This window comes from Argopecten irradians, chromosome 3, assembly GCF_041381155.1.
Source record: "Argopecten irradians isolate NY chromosome 3, Ai_NY, whole genome shotgun sequence".
NCBI lineage: Eukaryota > Metazoa > Mollusca > Bivalvia > Pectinida > Pectinidae > Argopecten > Argopecten irradians.
The window spans coordinates 10995652-11014679 of record NC_091136.1 but is presented as its reverse complement, the minus strand read 5'-3'; the positions used below and the strand labels follow the sequence as shown (position 1 = coordinate 11014679).

At 34.1% G+C, this 19028-nt stretch overlaps 1 protein-coding gene across 1 annotated transcript in view; it reads left to right on the top strand.

Moving 5' to 3' along the window:
* The window catches only part of LOC138317540 (cell surface hyaluronidase CEMIP2-like), a 29606-nt gene that overhangs the window by 9475 nt on the left and 1103 nt on the right, over positions 1 to 19028 (top strand). The window contains exons 5-22 of the mRNA XM_069259290.1: positions 1365 to 1550; positions 4684 to 4905; positions 6215 to 6319; positions 7064 to 7206; positions 7995 to 8067; positions 9456 to 9586; positions 10020 to 10150; positions 10934 to 11003; positions 11754 to 11888; positions 12523 to 12652; positions 14045 to 14108; positions 14305 to 14340; positions 14638 to 14748; positions 14919 to 15102; positions 15455 to 15664; positions 16839 to 17020; positions 17531 to 17701; positions 17970 to 18144. Coding sequence (XP_069115391.1) covers positions 1365 to 1550; positions 4684 to 4905; positions 6215 to 6319; positions 7064 to 7206; positions 7995 to 8067; positions 9456 to 9586; positions 10020 to 10150; positions 10934 to 11003; positions 11754 to 11888; positions 12523 to 12652; positions 14045 to 14108; positions 14305 to 14340; positions 14638 to 14748; positions 14919 to 15102; positions 15455 to 15664; positions 16839 to 17020; positions 17531 to 17701; positions 17970 to 18144 — 2459 coding nt within the window. The remainder of the gene's footprint in view (positions 1 to 1364; positions 1551 to 4683; positions 4906 to 6214; positions 6320 to 7063; positions 7207 to 7994; positions 8068 to 9455; positions 9587 to 10019; positions 10151 to 10933; positions 11004 to 11753; positions 11889 to 12522; positions 12653 to 14044; positions 14109 to 14304; positions 14341 to 14637; positions 14749 to 14918; positions 15103 to 15454; positions 15665 to 16838; positions 17021 to 17530; positions 17702 to 17969; positions 18145 to 19028) is intronic.

Here is a 19028-nt window from a genome sequence, read left to right as displayed (position 1 = left end):
AAGCAACACCATCCAGTCCTTTATGAGTGGTAAGTTCATGTTAAACAAAATTTAAATCAACTCCATCCAGTCTTTCATGAGTTGTAAATTCATGTTAAACAGAATACAAAATCAACTCCATCCAGTCTTTCATGAGTGGTAGTTTCATGTTAAACAAAATTCAAAATCAACACCATCCAGTCGTTTATGAGTGGTAATTTCATGTTAAACAGAATTCCAAATCAACCCAATCCAGTCTTTCATGAGTGGTAATTTCATGTTAAACAAAATTCAAAATCAACTCCATCCAGTCTTTCATGAGTGGTAGTTTCATGGTAAACAAAATTCAACATAACTCCATCCTTTCATTCATCAGTAGTAAGGTTATGTTCAACAGATTCATGAGTGGTAAGTTCATGGTAAACATAATTCCGAATCAACCCCATCCAGTCATACATGAGTGAACTGTTCATCTGTATTGAAATCCTATTAGTGATTAATGCAATAAGATATAGACAAACATCTTATATCAGGAAAGTGCAATGCTCACAGATTTGATTAAACCTATAGTACTAACAATGGAAACGGAATATTCTTCTTAGATATCACCAAAACCGTACAGAAATTGTATTATATTTAATTGACTTAAAGAGGCTCTGCCGCTGACGAATGCTATTTTTCTCCGTCAAGAACACGAGCAGACGAGTTAGTATTTTCCTTCAGTTACAAAAGTTACTTATTATACACCATTATCATCATGGAAAGTTTGATCTTCTTATTTTACATCAAGATACAACATCTTAGTAATAATTAATTGTACCCAGAAAACAATCCACGACACTATATCCTATATGAAATGAAGTACTGATTACGAAAAGCAAAATGAATTATTTCATATGCATTTTTGTGTTAATTAGACAATCACATATGTACATGACTCAGCATCGGTTATTGTTCAAAGGATGAGTATCGTCTATGCTCTATTGGCGATGGAGCATTTTTTTTAAAAATGGTTCAATGTCATTTTCTCTTCTTCTGCAAAGCTAGACATTACACCACTCACACGCAACGTACCTGCTTACCATTTTGAAGAATGCCTATCCTACCTCATGTTTTTTACATTCTAAGAAAAAAAAATGGTACGTAAAAAGTTAGACATGAAGAAATTAAATAAATTCTCAACAATCCATGCTTAAATTTTGAAGAATGCCTATCCTACCTCATGTTTTTTACATTCTAAGAAAAAAAAATGGTACGTAAAAAGTTAGACATGAAGAAATTAAATAAATTCTCAACAATCCATGCTTAAATTTCTACATTACTGTACTGCATTTGCCATGGCTGTACGTTTCTTGGTTAACTGACTTTCATCATTTAATGATCAGATGTGCCTGATGGTAAAATCGTTGCCATGGAGGCACAGAGATACATTCCCGATACTGACACGTCTCTAATGGAAGCCGCTGGTCTGTTCGACTACCTGGAAGAGCTCGTAGACTTAAACATCACGAATCAGATGGAAATCAGGAACATAGAGAAGTTTGATGCGTATGCGCTTCTGTTTCTCAAAGGTAACTATGTATTAACGTCATTGTCATCATAACGCAAGCTGCAGGTATGATTGTTTCAGACACATATGGTAGGTTGGTAGTGGAAAACTCTTCTGCTAAAGTAAATCGTGTGTTTAATAATAGAAGAGAACTAATGTTAACTATTCAGATATGGTTACACTGTATAGATTCATTCCACGGTCGCTCTTCTGGTGTGTGACCAATTCTCTATCGTTTTAAACTATTTGGAGAGAAAAAAAAGATAAATCTTATTCGCACCAGTTCACTTCCAACCTTGTTATCTGACATTTACAGGAAATAGCAGCTGCAAACAGGAAACACTTATCAAGGCAGGTTCGACTCCTCAGGCTCTAGATGCTGTGAGTTCTATGGTCGAGAATGGTATATTGTTCAAGGCCCACAGTTACGTGAATGGTAACGATGTCAAGACTAGCTACGTCAACGTTATAACAGCTAGCGCCAATGGTTCCGAGTTTGTCAGAAAAACGTAAGTCCATTTATCGATATCTAATTGGAATATCAAAATGCAGGTTTTTTCTTTAAGCCTTTAAATATTGAGAACATTTCCTCTGAAGCGAATGTTGAAAGACACAGTTAACACGCAAGGGCATGCCTATACCGCCTTGCATACATGTTTAAGTCCGCTTGACAGAAGAAAAACATAACAAATATTTTCCCATAAGATTAACCAAGTTTCAGAACAATTTGAATGGAATACATTTAATTCTAATTCTCAATAATTCTTAAATTCCCGTAAAATTCTTTATTTTAAACCAACAAATACGTTGGCCTGTTTTACTAAGTTTCGTAAGTTACGATTTAGTCTCTCCTTCCTCGACTATCTTCAAAGACGAGACAAAAAACGTGAAATTATAAATTAATAAAAATTTTATTAGAAAAGGCGATCTACAAATGTGTATATCTGGGGTAAAACAGAACTAATACTGTATTTTTTTTTTTTTTTTTTTTTTTTACAACTTAACGATTTCCAGGATGTTCCCAAGACGGATATAGTGAAATTTCAGCCTGGCCTTGTTGTCACTGTATTGGATAGGGATACAGGTCTCCCAGATAAATACACCTTTGTCAGACTGGACGCCACTAGGCAAAGCACCGTCAATACCAAGGTCAAAGCATTAAAGTCCTTTATGAGTGGTAAGTTCATGTTAAACAAAATTTAAATCAACTCCATCCAGTCTTTCATGAGTTGTAAATTCATGTTAAACAGAATACAAAATCAACTCCATCCAGTCTTTCATGAGTGGTAGTTTCATGTTAAACAAAATTCAAAAGCAACACCATCCAGTCCTTTATGAGTGGTAAGTTCATGTTAAACAAAATTTAAATCAACTCCATCCAGTCTTTCATGAGTTGTAAATTCATGTTAAACAGAATACAAAATCAACTCCATCCAGTCTTTCATGAGTGGTAGTTTCATGTTAAACAAAATTCAAAATCAACACCATCCAGTCGTTTATGAGTGGTAATTTCATGTTAAACAGAATTCCAAATCAACCCAATCCAGTCTTTCATGAGTGGTAATTTCATGTTAAACAAAATTCAAAATCAACTCCATCCAGTCTTTCATGAGTGGTAATTTCATGGTAAACAAAATTCAACATAACTCCATCCTTTCATTCATCAGTAGTAAGGTTATGTTCAACAGATTCATGAGTGGTAAATTCATGGTAAACAGAATTCCGAATCAACCCCATCCAGTCATACATGAGTGAACTGTTCATCTGTATTGAAATCCTATTAGTGATTAATGCAATAAGATATAGACAAACATCTTATATCAGGAAAGTGCAATGCTCACAGATTTGATTAAACCTATAGTACTAACAATGGAAACAGAATATTCTTCTTAGATATCACCAAAACCGTACAGAAATTGTATTATATTTAATTGACTTAAAGAGGCTCTGCCGCTGACGAATGCTATTTTTTCTCCGTCAAGAACACGAGCAGACGAGTTAGTATTTCCCTTCAGTTACAAAAGTTACTTATTATACACCATTATCATCATGGAAAGTTTGAGCTTCTTATTTTACATCAAGATACAACATCTTAGTAATAATTAATTGTGCCCCGAAAACAATCCACGACACTATATCCTATATGAAATGAAGTACTGATTACGAAAAGCAAAATGAATTATTTCATATGCATTTTTGTGTTAATTAGACAATCACATATGTATATGACTCAGCATCGGTTATTGTTCAAAGGATGAGTATCGTCTATGCTCTATTGGCGATGGAGCATTTTTTTTAAAAATGGTTCAATGTCATTTTCTCTTCTTCTGCAAAGCTAGACATTACACCACTCACACGCAACGTACCTGCTTACCATTTTGAAGAATGCCTATCCTACCTCATGTTTTTTACATTCTAAGTAAAAAAAATGGTACGTAAAAAGTTAGACTTGAAGAAATTAAATAAATTCTCAACAATCCCTGCTTTCCATTTTGAAGAATGCCTATCCTACCTCATGTTTTTTACATTCTAAGAAAAAAAAATGGTACGTAAAAAGTTAGACATGAAGAAATTAAATAAATTCTCAACAATCCATGCTTAAATTTCTACATTACTGTACTGCATTTGCCATGGCTGTACGTTTCTTGGTTAACTGACTTTCATCATTTAATGATCAGATGTGCCTGATGGTAAAATCGTTGCCATGGAGGCACAGAGATACATTCCCGATACTGACACGTCTCTAATGGAAGCCGCTGGTCTGTTCGACTACCTGGAAGAACTCGTAGACTTAAACATCACGAATCAGATGGAAATCAGGAACATAGAGAAGTTTGATGCGTATGCGCTTCTGTTTCTCAAAGGTAACTGTTAACGTCATTGTCATCATAACGCAAGCTGCAGGTATGATTGTTTCAGACACATATGGTAGGTTGGTAGTGGAAAACTCTTCTGCTAAAGTAAATCGTGTGTTTAATAATAGAAGAGACTAATGTTAACTATTCAGATATGGTTACACTGTATAGATTCATTCCACGGTCGCTCTTCTGGTGTGTGACCAATTCTCTATCGTTTTAAGCGACTATTTGGAGAGAAAAAAAGATAAATCTTATTCGCACCAGTTCACTTCGAACCTTGTTATCTGACATTTACAGGAAATAGCAGCTGCAAACAGGAAACACTTATCAAGGCAGGTTCGACTCCTCAGGCTCTAGATGCTGTGAGTTCTATGGTCGAGAATGGTATATTGTTCAAGGCCCACAGTTACGTGAATGGTAACGATGTCAAGACTAGCTACGTCAACGTTATAACAGCTAGCGCCAATGGTTCCGAGTTTGTCATCGATCTTCTGGATGATGTTTCACTCTGGAAAGAAGGTCTGTACTAACAATTAAGCAAAAAATAAACGTTGTACTCACAATGTAACAAAACTCTACTGTATACTTTTTATATAGGCGAAAGAAATTTTGCACTAATTTTGTAGCAAAAATCAATTTTGTACTTTAATATTATGCAGCAAAAATAAATTCTGTACTTTAATATGTAATGTTCGTATTAATTTTGTTGCAAAACTATACTTTATTTTGTAGGCAAAATAAATTTTGTACTAATTTTGTAGAAAAACATAATTTCATACAAATTACGTATAAAAACTAAATTATGTACAGATTATACTTCGAAAATGAACTTTTGTACTGATTATGTTGCAAAAAGTACTTTAGAAGCAAAGATAAATTTTGTACTGATAATGTGACCAAAATAAACATTGTACAAATCATGTAGCAAAATCAAACTGTATACCGAATTAGTGTGGTTAACTAAAATGCGAAGCAACCACTGAAAATCTAATGGGAACTTACTTTCAGCCGGCTTTATTTAGTACAAAACTGATAACATCCGGAGGCGTTTAACTATGAATGCAATGAAGCCGAAATAATGAAAATTAAGGATATCACATAGTGTAAATGTGTAAATTTACGTGAGGGGGGCATTTTCGTAAATAACGCGAAGGTTGATTCATCGCGAAAATCTCACCCTACTCCCCGTGCGTAATATTTTGCAATTTGTACATGTAAGAACTTTTTTTCTTAAAAGTATGGCAGTGTATCTTCACGAAAACAATTACACCACGAAAGTTTGATGTGTTTAAATCGCGAAATCAAGCACTCGCAAACATGCCTACGTTACAGTACTCTATTGCGATAGCTGTTTATATATTATCTCCATATATATAGCGAACGACTCGAAACATGGCAATGTTAACAAGCGAATAATTTCAATTTCTCAATAATGCTCCATTTCTTCATAAACCCTTCTCCAAACACTGCAATTCCGAGAACTCTTTTTGTTGCTCTTTCACAGACCAGTGACTTCACTTGTCACGTGATTGGCATTAAAGCATACATAAAAAAACATTGCAAATCTCTATAGGAAAAACAGTTTACGTCATATTAAAAAAATATATATATATACATTCATGGAAGAAAGATAAAAAAAACAACCTGGATCGTACGACATTTCTAAATGTATGTAATGGAACAGAAGAGTAGAAACGGATGTCTAATGTGTATAACTTCATAAAGTAAATGACAATGTTGTTAGGTAAATGAGTTTGCTTTGTCACAACTTTATTGTTAATCAAATCTAGTAACAATCCATCACTGGTTTTGTTGGATTTTTTTACAGGAGATGTTGTGGTCATCACATCCACTGACTATGACTGGACACAAGCTGAGGAAGCCGATATTATCGATTGTCCATCTTGCCTTCCTAACCAGATCAAAATACATCGTAAGTAGTGATATACCGATTCAAACCTTTTTACACAACAACTTAGTGTATTGACGTATCTGTGAAATGAAGATATTCTGTCTTTGCATATTACAGAGTTAGCTCCCTTGCGGGTAGGTATAGATTGTTACGTCATTATTTTGTGAGCGCAATTCACGTCGTTTTCTCCGAAACGTATGACGTTACACTCGCAAACACATGACGTCACAATCAATACCTACCCGCAAGTGCAGATAACTCTGTAATATGCAAATTCAAATTCGGAGTAACATATATTTAAGTGACAAAAGTAACTCTACCGCACGCGTAAATGTATGTGGTAATAATGACAATACTAAACAGTAATACAAACAGAAAATCAGCAATCTAATTGATAACATTAGGTAAATAATCTCATTAAGCATGAACTAAAAGTATGAAAGTTCTAGGAAATAAAGTTTGCTTGTAATGCATACAAACACGTTGATCTGCAGTAGTTCCTGAATAAGGTAATTCGCATAATAAAGCAACCTTACTAGAAGCAATATTAGTCAGTTCAAAAACAGTACCTTCATTCCTTTGATATGTACAAAAGTATTTCAAATACATCGCCAAATAGAAATATTTCTAGAGAATTTAGTTATGCCATTGGTGTAACTTCAAGTATTTCTATCCAATGGATGCGAGTTTTAAAAGCTTGCAAATCTCCCTTATCACGGAAAGAGAAGGGTTTATAGCAATATGTCCTTGTGTGTTTTGTTTAAGTGATTCCCGAATACACCCACTACGGCGAGGTGTACATGAATACAGACATGAGGGCGGAGGTAGCTCTGTTAACTAGAAACATTGTCTTCGAGGGAACAGACGTTGAAGGGGATGCTGATGAAGCGTTTGGAGGTCACCTCAAGGTGAATATAAAAATGTTACATACAGGGAAAACAAGTACAAAAAGTACAGTATGTACAAAATGTTGTCGATTTTCCAAGGCAATTTGCCCCGTTATCAAGACAAAAAATGAAATATTACCGAAGGTCAAAACTATTCACAAAACATATACAATGAACACATAAGGTCCATATAGATACACTTAATATATAGGGACAATGACGATGTGTACTGTATGTATGATCTTTTAAGTTAGTTTTATTCCATGATCAAATTATCAAAATATTCACCAATACTCGACTTTAATGCTGCGTGCTGATGGCATCTACTGTACAATGGTATGTTGATAACATTATGTTATTCCATGTCAACTAGTTACAGATGCTCCACCGCCGACAGAGTATAAATGATATTCATCATTTGAACAATAATTGGTGTTTAATCGTGTATATATATATGCCTAATTAACACAAAAAATGATATGAAATAATTTATTTTGCCTTTAGTGCATGCGCAATCAGTACTTCATTCCATATAGGATTTAGTGCCAAGGAATTTTTTCGGGATGCAATTAATTATTTTTCATATTTTAAACTTTAAATTAAATTAGAAGCTCAAACTTTTCATTGGTGGTAATGGTGTAAAGTAAGTAACTTTTGTAACTGAAGAAAAATACAAAATCGTCTGCTTCTGTTTTTGATAGTGAAAAAATCCCATTTGTCAGCGGTGGAGCTGCTCTATGTTATTTTATGGGTATTTATTTTGATATGATCTAAAACTTATGTAACATGTTCTGTTTCATTATTTGCAGTTCCTGAAGGATTTCGAGAGTATACATATCGAAGGAGCGGAATTCTTTGATATGGGTCAAAAGAACTATATGGGTAATTATTGACCTATGTCATATTTACAATGTTTATGTCTTTGTAATTGGTTATGTTTATAAATAAGCAATGGTGATCACAGAAAAAAAACATACGGTCATTACTTCTTCGTGTTTTGTATCTGATTTTGATGCCTTCGTATCCATATTTTCTGAACGTAGCAGAAGTTGCAGATTTTTGTAGGATTTTTATCGTTTTATAAAAGATCTGGAAAACAATTGTTCGCCAATACTTATGTATGAATTACCCGTCATTTGCAGCTTTCTGCCATCAATAATAAGATGAATATTGCTTTGCCACCAGATGTTGTATCTGATGCATTCCCACAGATCGTAAAATGGGTCAAACAGCGCTATACGCTTATACTGCAGTCCTTGGGAATTGAAAAAAAAAATATTTCAAATTATCCAGATTACAATAAAAGCAGGGAGGGAGGATGAAGACAATGGAAACATATAGTCAGAGACCCACTTTCCATTACCGCAATACTTTTCGTTTTTGTTCTGAACAAAGCATATTTAATGTTTTAGTTCTAGGTCACGAAAACGTCACTCGCGAACATAACCCGTTATACGCTATTTCCCTCATCGTTATACGATACTTCCGTAATCGTTTGACGATACTTCCCTCATTGTTATACAGTATTTCCCTCATCGTTATACGGTATTTCCCTCATCGTTATACGATATTTCCCTCATCGTTATACTGTATTTCCCTCATCGTTATACGATATTTCCCTCATCGTTATACGGTATTTCCCTCATCGTTATACAGTATTTCCCTCATCGTTATACGGTATTTCCCTCATCGTTAAAAGGTACTTCCCTGGTCCTTATACGGTATTTCCCTCATTATTAAACGGTATTTCTCTTATCGTTATACAGTATTTCCCTCATCGTTATACAGCATTTCCCTCATTTTTTTATTCAGCATCACCTTCATCGTTATGCGGTATTTCCCTCATTGTTATACGGTATTTCCCTCATTGTTATACGATATTTCCCTCATTGTTATACGATATTTCCTTCATAGTTAAACGGTATTTCCCTCATCCTTATACGGTATGTCACTTATTGTTATACGATATTTCCCTCATCATTATGCGGTATTTTCCTCATCGTTATACGGTATTTCCCTCATTGTTATACAGCATTTCCCTCATTGTTATACGGTGTTTCCTTCATCGTTATACGGTATTTCCCTCATCGTTTTACCGCCTTACTTTCGGAAAGTGTGCACGTCTGCGTCTATGGCACAATAACAACGCCTGTTAATGTTCGAAAAGGGTTAGTTTGTTGTCATTTGTGTCCTTTTAGAATTTTGAATTAGGTAACATTTTGATGACATTTCTGCCAGGCGACCTACCTGACTACGTCTATATTTTACAGGTGCTTATCCAATATATTTCCACATGTGTGAGGATGTTGATGATGGACCTAATCTGCCATATATTCGCTCCAACTCGATCCACAACACCCATTCCCGCTGTGTCGCTATCCAAGGCACAAGTGGTGTGCAGGTCAGTAAGACGTTACCGCTCAATAACGTGTTTATCACGTAAACATATTGGAAACATATGTAGTTACATAACATATGTGTTAGTTATAGTGCTTGGTGTCGACAAGGCATGTATAGCAAAGATGACAGAGAAAGATATCTTATTTTCCAAACGTTTCTTGCGAAGGATTTTCCTTCTAGTTGTGTTAAAAATTAATGCTTGTAGATTTGCTTTCATATTAGGATACTTGTGAAGCTGTAAGATGAGTGAAATCTGTTGTCCGATTCTTTATGCAATGCAAGTCTTTGAGCACAGAACTTGATTGATTCATTAGAGAATTTCAAGTCATGTAATGGCATTACTCCACTAAGCATATAAAGAAAGATGTACACAATTATGTGGTTGCCATTGGAAACGTTTTTTTTTGCGTTACTAATATCCTTTCCTGACACAGGTCGAGGACAATGTATGCTATGATTGTTACGGACACGGCTACTTCTTGGAAGATGGCGGAGAGAAGAGGACCGTGTTTGATGGGAATCTCGCTTTAGGTCAACGCTCATCAGGTCTCATCCAGACTGATTCGTATGTAAAATGTTTCACTGCCGCTGTATAGCTATGTATTATTATGTAAAAAAATGATAATGATTCCTCGCAAAAGTGAACGGCCTTGGTGTCTTCACAGTTGGTTTGTATTGATATTTTGGGTTACACCTGCCTATTTATCGTTATATAACCTGGATTGTATTCACCAGATTACTGTTAAAGTCATACAAAATATACAAAACGCAGAAAAATTAAAGATGCTCCACCGCTGACAAATGGTATTATTTCACTATCAAAAACAGGAGCAGACGATTTAGTATATTTCTTCAGTTACAAAAGTTACTTACTTTACACCATTACCACCATCGAAATAATAGAGCTTTTAATTTTACTTCAAGTTAAAAATATGAAGAATAATTAATTGCATCCCGAAAAAAATCCATGACACTATATTCTATATGGAATGAAGTACTGATTGCGCATGCACCAAAGGCGAAAAAACTTATTTTATATTATTATTTTTATGTTAATTAGGCATATATTTACACGATTAAACACCAATTATTGTTCAAATGATGAATATCATTTATGCTCTGTCGGCGGTGGAGCATCTTTAATAAAATCATTGACATTTTTCGGTGAACAAAAATTTGACTCAAACATACGGGGTCTCATCTTTAAGGTTTACATTTTAGTTATTTTTTTACCTTTTGCTAGGGTTTGAAAATATCTATACTTTGTAATAATTTTTAACTTGTATAATTTTTATTTGGATTGAATATATCATTATGATTTAAAATAATCATTCCGTACTATTTTCAGAAACCCCGTCGGTTTTTTCATCACAAACCCGCAGACATATCTTCGGAATAATGTAGCCGCAGGAGGTTTGGTGAGTAAAACAAAGAATTATGGATTAGCAAAATGCATGAAAATATAACACAATCCCCTGATATTGCTTTCTGGAAAGTATATATCTACTATTTATGTTAAATAATGAGCTCGACATCTGATGCAACCGATTGGTTTTTTTTTAAAGTTTAACAAAAATATATTATTTTTTTAGATTATTTGTCTTAATATCGACGTGATTGACATTTATGGAGACTGCATTCAATCGTTACAATTTAAATTTTTCAAAATTTATGTATTTGTACATAAATGCCGTTTATGAACAGAGACGATCTAGCCTGAGCTATTCACTGTCAGCTAAGCTAGTCTACATACTATATACACATATACAGCATGGGTAGTATAGTTATAAATAGCACATTTCATTCATTCCATTTTTCGACGTTTCATTGTAGCGGACGCCGTAAGAATGAAATCAAAGGAATATCACGTTAGTAATAAGTGGTTACATAATTATAAATTTATTCCGTCTGTCCATGTTAGGTATCTGCCCTTGTGGTGAGGTATTGATTGTGTGACGTCATTATTTCATGAGTATACCTCACGTCGAAATGCTCATGATCACATGACGTCACAATCATTAGAATGCAAATATAGAATACACTACAACATCAAAATGTGTTCATTCATTAGTCATTGACTTCATAGCGTTAATATTAATCAGTAATTTAACCAATGACAAAATTCGTGGACGTGTTTTGACAATACTATTGATTTTCCTTTCTTTCAGAGAGCTGGGTATTGGTTCGTGTTTCCAAATGAGCCTATCGGAAATTCTACAGGTCTTGGCTTCATGGGTCTTTACGAGGCAAAATACACGGCAATTTATGAATTCTACAACAACGTGGCTCATTCCTATAACTTAGTACGTATTCACAATTTTTTAGCAAACTGAGTGAATCTGCGTAGCAGAATGATTCTCACAAAAGAATGCAAAGAAAGCAAGATTTCAATGGTTTTTCACGGGATGTTTTTTTCACATCAATACACAACGTCAATTTTTTTTATTGTGACATCGGGATAACGTCGGATTTTCGAATGTTTCTCCGGAATTTCTCATTGTGATGTGAAAAAAGAATTGGCGAATCAGAAAGTGAGATTTAAATGAAAACAAATGAAATAACTTTAACAGTTTATAAATGCATTTTTTCCTGCAACGATCATTGATGATGTCCTAATGCGCCTACCACATATACTTTTGCTGTATTCGGTATTGAAGGACAACGTCTGTAAAATAGAATTTCGGCACGTCTTGGCATCTTTAAGTTTAAATATTTGTATTTTGAATTTAATGTTGCAAAGGTAAAGAATAAACATGGTCAGTTTCTTAAAATATCAGTTGTATTTTATGGCTTGTGTAGGAAAGGAAAACAGTGGCTTTTGCCTTTCAACCCTCGCCCAAACACAGCTTTTGAAAGATGCTGTCAATTTTTTGTATTAAGGTGGTAAACGTCAATGTAATATATATATATATATGTATATATGTATATCTTTTCAAGGCAGGTCTTCTTATTGATAATATTCTCAGACCAGATGGGAAGACGTCCCCCAACAATGGATATCAACCGAAAAAGGATCCATTAAATTTTAGATCGGCCAATAAGGAAGTGATCATAGAACGATTTACAGGTAAATTATGACAATGTGTATATAACGAACTACGCTTATAACGAAGTGATTGTGTTGGTCCCCATAGGTTCGTTATAACCGAGTTGTACATCGTTGTACAGGTAAATTATAACATAGAAATACAATGTTATACATGCAGATAATAACATAGAAATGCACAGTTGTACAGGTAAATTATAACGTAAAAACACAATAAAACCCGCTTTTAACGAATTTGTGGTTACAACAAAGTGGTTTTTATACTTGTCCAGGTTATTATAAGATATCCGCAACGTGTATATCACGAGCTATGCTTAAAACGAAGTGATTTTGTTGATCCTCAGAGGTTTGTAATAACCGTGTTGTGCACCGTTGTACAGGTAAATTCTAACATAGAAATACACTACTGAACAGGTAAATTTTAGCATAGAAATACACTTCTGTACAGGTACATTATAACATATAAATGCACTGTTGAATAGGTAAATTATAACATAGAAATACACCACCGTACAGGTAAATTATAGCATAAAAATACACTACTGTAAGGTAAATTATAACAGAAATACATTACTGCGCAGGTAAAGTATAACATAAAAATACACTACTGTACAGGTAAATTATAACAGAAAAACACTACTGTACAGGTAAATTATAACAGAAAAACACTACTGTGCAAGAAAAGTATTACACAGACATACACTACTGTAAGGTAAATTATAACAGAAAAACACTACTGCGCAGGTAAATTATAACATAAAAACACTACTGTACAGGTAAATTATAACAGAAAAACACTACTGTACAGGTAAATTATAACAGAAAAACACTACTGCACAGGTAAATTATAACAGAAATACACTAATGTGCAAGTAAAGTATAACACAGACATACACTACTGTCATGTAAATTATAACATAAATACACTACTGCGCAGGTAAATTATAACAGAAATACGCTAATGTGCAATAAAGTGTAACACAGACATACACTACTGTACATGTAAATTATAACAGAAATACACTAATGTGCAAGTAAAGTATAACACAGACATACACTACTGTACAGGTAAATTATAACATAAATATACACTACTATAAGGTAAATTATAACAAAATTACATTACTGTTCAGGTAAATTATACTAGAAATACACTATTGTACAGGTACATTATAACATAAATGTAGAAATGCGTCACTGTACAGGTCAGTTATAATAGAAATACCTTGTTGTACCTTAACCAGCATGATTATGTCAACAGAAGTCCCTTTTCATTATTCTTGTTATTAATACTTATGATAGCGACGAGAAACAATATAATTATATGAGTCCATCATTCCGTAGAAGATATGTTTAGACCTTTATCATGTTTGCGTCTGTAAGGTTGCCCTTTGTATTTTTATTCTCTTACAGGATATAAGAACCGGAATTGGAATGCTTACATTAGTGGCGGGTTCATCACCTTAGTGGAATGTTCGTAAGTAATTATACTCCCGGGTCACGTGGTTCAGTTTTATTTATTACGTGTTACGAGTCTAGAAATGGATCTGTAGCAATCATCCTGTAGAATTTGAAATAAATATCGATTATCATTTCATATATTAGAATTAATAAATTATCCAAGATGATGTAGAAAATACTATTCAATTTAAAACATTTCTTTTTTTTTTCAGGTTATCAGATTCATCTCAAAGTGTGTTTTTTGAAAGGTAAGACATTAATCTATTCATTAATATATGTTGCTAGTGTTTACTAGTAAAAGTGAATTTAATGAAATAATATCTCAATCAATCCTTTTTGACATTGTTTGACTTATAATCAACGCCTATGTTTTACCGGTAACTAGAAACATTTTTGAAAAGTATGTAATTGTACATTTGTTTTGTGTTGCAAAATTATAAATGCTAGAAGCAATATAATAAATACTAGAAAGGTATTTGTATAAGATGGAAATTATTCCGGTTTAAATGATGATAAATTTTATGTATAACTTTGATGTATTACAGAGGCTCCTTCCAATGGAAATCTGTAACTAGAAGTGTGTTTCTTGGTGAGACCCCCAACGTTGGAGAACCGTCACCCGGATATAATCGGTCTCGCCCCAAAACTAGCAACTTGTGAGTACAGTTTGGCTTTTTTGGTTCTATACCATAAACACAAATACTAAGGAAAATGAGGAAAATGTATGCAGTTTTACAAGTATAAAAACTTTTTTGAGATATACATGTTGATACCAATATTGTGTTTGAGCATAACACTTGTTTATTTTACGCTTTTTTGTTAATAGGAACTCGCCTGTCCAAGGTTTTGTCTTTAATGAAGGACCAATAAAGCTCCAACAATCCTGGTTCGGCTCCTTTGACGATAACACCAATTACAAATCAATGGGCCTAGGGTTCCAGCCCAATGACGGCGGAGATATCTCGCCACGCAGCACTGTCGAGGAGGTGCTCTTTGGATATGATGATCCGGTAAGTTTTTCTACATAATTAGTGTTTTGTAGTCATATTTGCTGTTAAATCATTATGATTTTGCCATGCTTTCGTCTATGCCTTCGTCTCAGTTCTAAGAATTTACTGGAAAGGTTTATTTTAGCGCTTTTCACACACATTGCATTTTAAGTTTAATTAAAGATGTGTTATACATGGTACATCAATGGAATTATGAAAATCTCTGTAACTACTGCTATTTTGATTTTTTTTCAACAAATGTGTTGTTTCAAACATTGAGAATCGAACGCATTTTGCTAAAGTTCTTCTGGTTAGTGCATTAATTAATACATATTATATCCGTAATATCGGAACTTTATTTTACTCATTTAAGTCTAACTTGAGAGTGTTTGACGGCAATACCACTACGCCTGGATTTTCGGATACAAAAACCGACATTGTGTCGGCTTTTGTAGACACAGATGGTACCCTGACTACGTTAGCTGATCACACGTTGGTAAAACCTCTCCCCTTCCATCTCAGCAAGTCCTGTGTTAACAATGACAACTGGGGCCTTGCAGCATGTCCTCAGAAATACGGACAGGTAAACTGCTACTGACTTCTTACCAAAACATAGATCGTTGTTCTTCGTCTAATTTCTAACAGACAAATATTCTGGCGTTACTTTTCAATAGTTGAATTAAAGATTACTTTAAAGAGACGATAGTTTTGTCTTCTAGCTAAGATAGCGTTATGTTAGGTATATTATTGGTGTTGTTTTTGCAGGTATATATCCCCAATTTTATGTTTTTGTCACGTTGACAATGCTAGGTGTTTTCAATAAGCAATCATAAAACTAAAAGCTAAACAAACATATTTTGGTAGATTCACTTACTTTTCTATATTCCCAGTTTTTACCAATATTTTAAAGATTGCTCCACCGCCGAGAGAGCATAAATGATCTTAGTCATTCGAACAATACTTTGTGTTTAATCGTGTATATATAATTAACACAAAACATAATATAAAATAATTTATTTCGCCTTTGGTGGATGCAGAATCAGTACTTCATTTCATATAGAATATAGTGCCACGTAATTTTTTCGGGATGCAATTAATTATTTTTCATATTTTTAACTTGAAGTAAAATTAGAAGCTCAAACTTTTCAATGGTGGTAATGGTGTAAAGTAAGTAACTTTTGTAACAGAAGAAAAATACTAAATCGTCTGCTCCTGTTTTTGATAGTGATAAAATACCCTTTGTCAGCGGTGGAGCATCGTTGACGTACAAACAACACAAAACAGTACAATCACATTGCTATGATTTTTTTTATTTAACAAGGTTATTTTAAATAATTGCCGCGTGTTTATTTCAATTAAGTAAGTTCGAATCAAATGTGATGATAGAACCATTATCTACCTCGGATGATCTGTGATTTTGGTAATAGAGGTGAACATTTATATACTACTGATCAAGGTATCTTAAAAATGATACATGTTACATTTAAGAACACATCGGGAAACAGTATTGTTGGAATTATTTGCACGAAGTAGTCTAATGGTAATGCTACAAAGTGGGTGAAATATTTTTAATTCCAATGATGCATCCGGTTTCTAAGTGGGTGGCTTTATCCACCGTTATTTGTCTAGATGGATTGCACTACTGTGGATTTATTTAGATTTCTTATCAGTTCCAGTTTCTTTCCCCTTCAACTAGTATGCAGATAACTACTTCGAAAAATTGTGATAACTGTTAACTGTTTTATTGTATTCCCCAGCTGACGGTGAGTTACTCTGGGAACGCCATAGCAACTATGACAAGAGACGATGACCCCTCGTTGTCCTATTCAGCCTCAAACCTCGCTCGGTTCCTCGTCATGAAAGCCTATGTGACAAGCTACATCCTCCATTTTGACACTATTCCGAGTCCCTTCACCATTAAGGCCATTGCTATAGACAAGTATAACTATCTTATTAAGATGTTTAATTGTTAAATCCTTAATAAGTCACTGAAATATATGTTACTAGAATCATTATATATTCTGCTCGCTCAACAGAACTATTATTTTCAGTTAGAAAAGAGGTAACTTGCGCGTGAATACCGGCTCGTTGTAGTTATTTTTCAATGCTAATGTGAGTTTTGAATCACCGAAACGTGTACGCAATGCACTAAACTGAATCATTAGGTGAATATATACTAGATAATCATGACGATACCACAGTACAGTCAAACATGCCTTATCGAACACCTCGGTATAAAGACCACCTGTTTTATAAGACCACGTTCCAAAATTGTGGAAAAAACCCAAAACTTTAGTGTAATTTTTATAATTTGTATAAAGATTAATTGACTATAAAGAACATTTTTCTTTGTCCCTTGGATGGTCTTTATAGACAGGTTTGACTGGCAACTTTCCTTATATCAGTGAAAACTATTGATGGCGTGGACTTTTTATTTTCCTTATTGTAGTGCCGGTGGCGTGAGAATCGGCGTTTGTGTCCCGAGGAATGCCAAAATAGAAATGAGGATCAACAAACCAAAGAAAGCCAACAGACTCAGGAAGTGGACCAGTGTGTCTACCCTACAGGACATTGACGACGATACGACAGGGGCCAAATATTTCCTCGACTCTACTGTTGGGTTAGTATCATGTGGTAATAACCAACCTACAACTGCATTCTTAATTGTTATGACCGCTACTTCAGAATGTAAAACAAAGATTCTGAGTCTCATGAATATCAATTGTCAATGACATATATGTTATGTACATTTTTGAACATGTTGCAAACTGAAATTAAGGTACAAACTATTTCAAAATATGAGTTTATCGAGATGGGTAATATGTGAGCATATTGTGTAATATTCTTTTTTAAATGTACTATTTATAAATCAAAACTTTTGTTTGTAGAATTGTGTTCTTCAAGCTATTTCACTCTGCAAATTTGGTTGCAAATAACGCTAACGACTGTCCAAGAGGTTTATGTACGCAAGTAGTTATTAGGATCAAGACTGGTGACAGAACAGATTCAGACTGTACGCAGCGTGCCTATGCAGTATACAACCGTTCTGTCGATTTCCCGCCGGTAAGTTAACAAAGATTCCAGTATCACAGTACCATTGTGATCACCATGATAATAAAATGTATATTATGTAAGGGTCCCCGGTCTTATAAATCTAATCCAGTATCGCTGTGTCATTGAAAAAGTTCTTCCATCTCTCTTAATTGCCTTCATTACTTGATTTATATAAGCTTAATTCTATCAAGCCACTTTTCATTTTCCGTTACCCGCCAGCTCCCCTCCCCTTCCCCAACCCTCTCTTATGGGGCCCAGTCTATCTATTTCGGTGTCTATCAACCGACATGTCGTTAGACGTCTCATTCTCGTCAACATTTAATATTGCGTTTTAATGTATTTAATAAAATATGGGAACAATTAAATGTAATTGTGTAAATGCTCTGTCACCTATGTAGCAGTTAAATGCAGCAACTGCGAGAATCCGTGAGTGAATGTTTGTAACAATATTTTTTCAAAATAGATTATCCTATCGAAGAAAAATTGTTGAGTGAATTAATTATCCGCATTTTGGTCCTGTTCTTACTGCAAATTGTGCTGAACATCTTCTCATTATGCATAATAAAAAGATATTCCGCAAAATACTTTTAAGAATATGACACAAATTCGTATTCATTTCCTTGTAATCAGTCTGTATTGTTTTGAGTACTTGTTCAGAGTATGGGGAATAAAAAGGGAAAAAAAGTTATCCATTTCGTGTGGCGATATACCTTTACTATCTCCTCAAGCTTTATTATTTCTTTTCTTTATTCAAAGTCTGAATGATGGGCAAACATCTGAAATGTTAAAGGATTCGAAAGTCTAACCTTATTTCGATATTACAATTCGAATGTATGTGCGAGTCAACATAAATAATGTGTTTTTGCATAATCACAAATTCCCTTACGAATGTT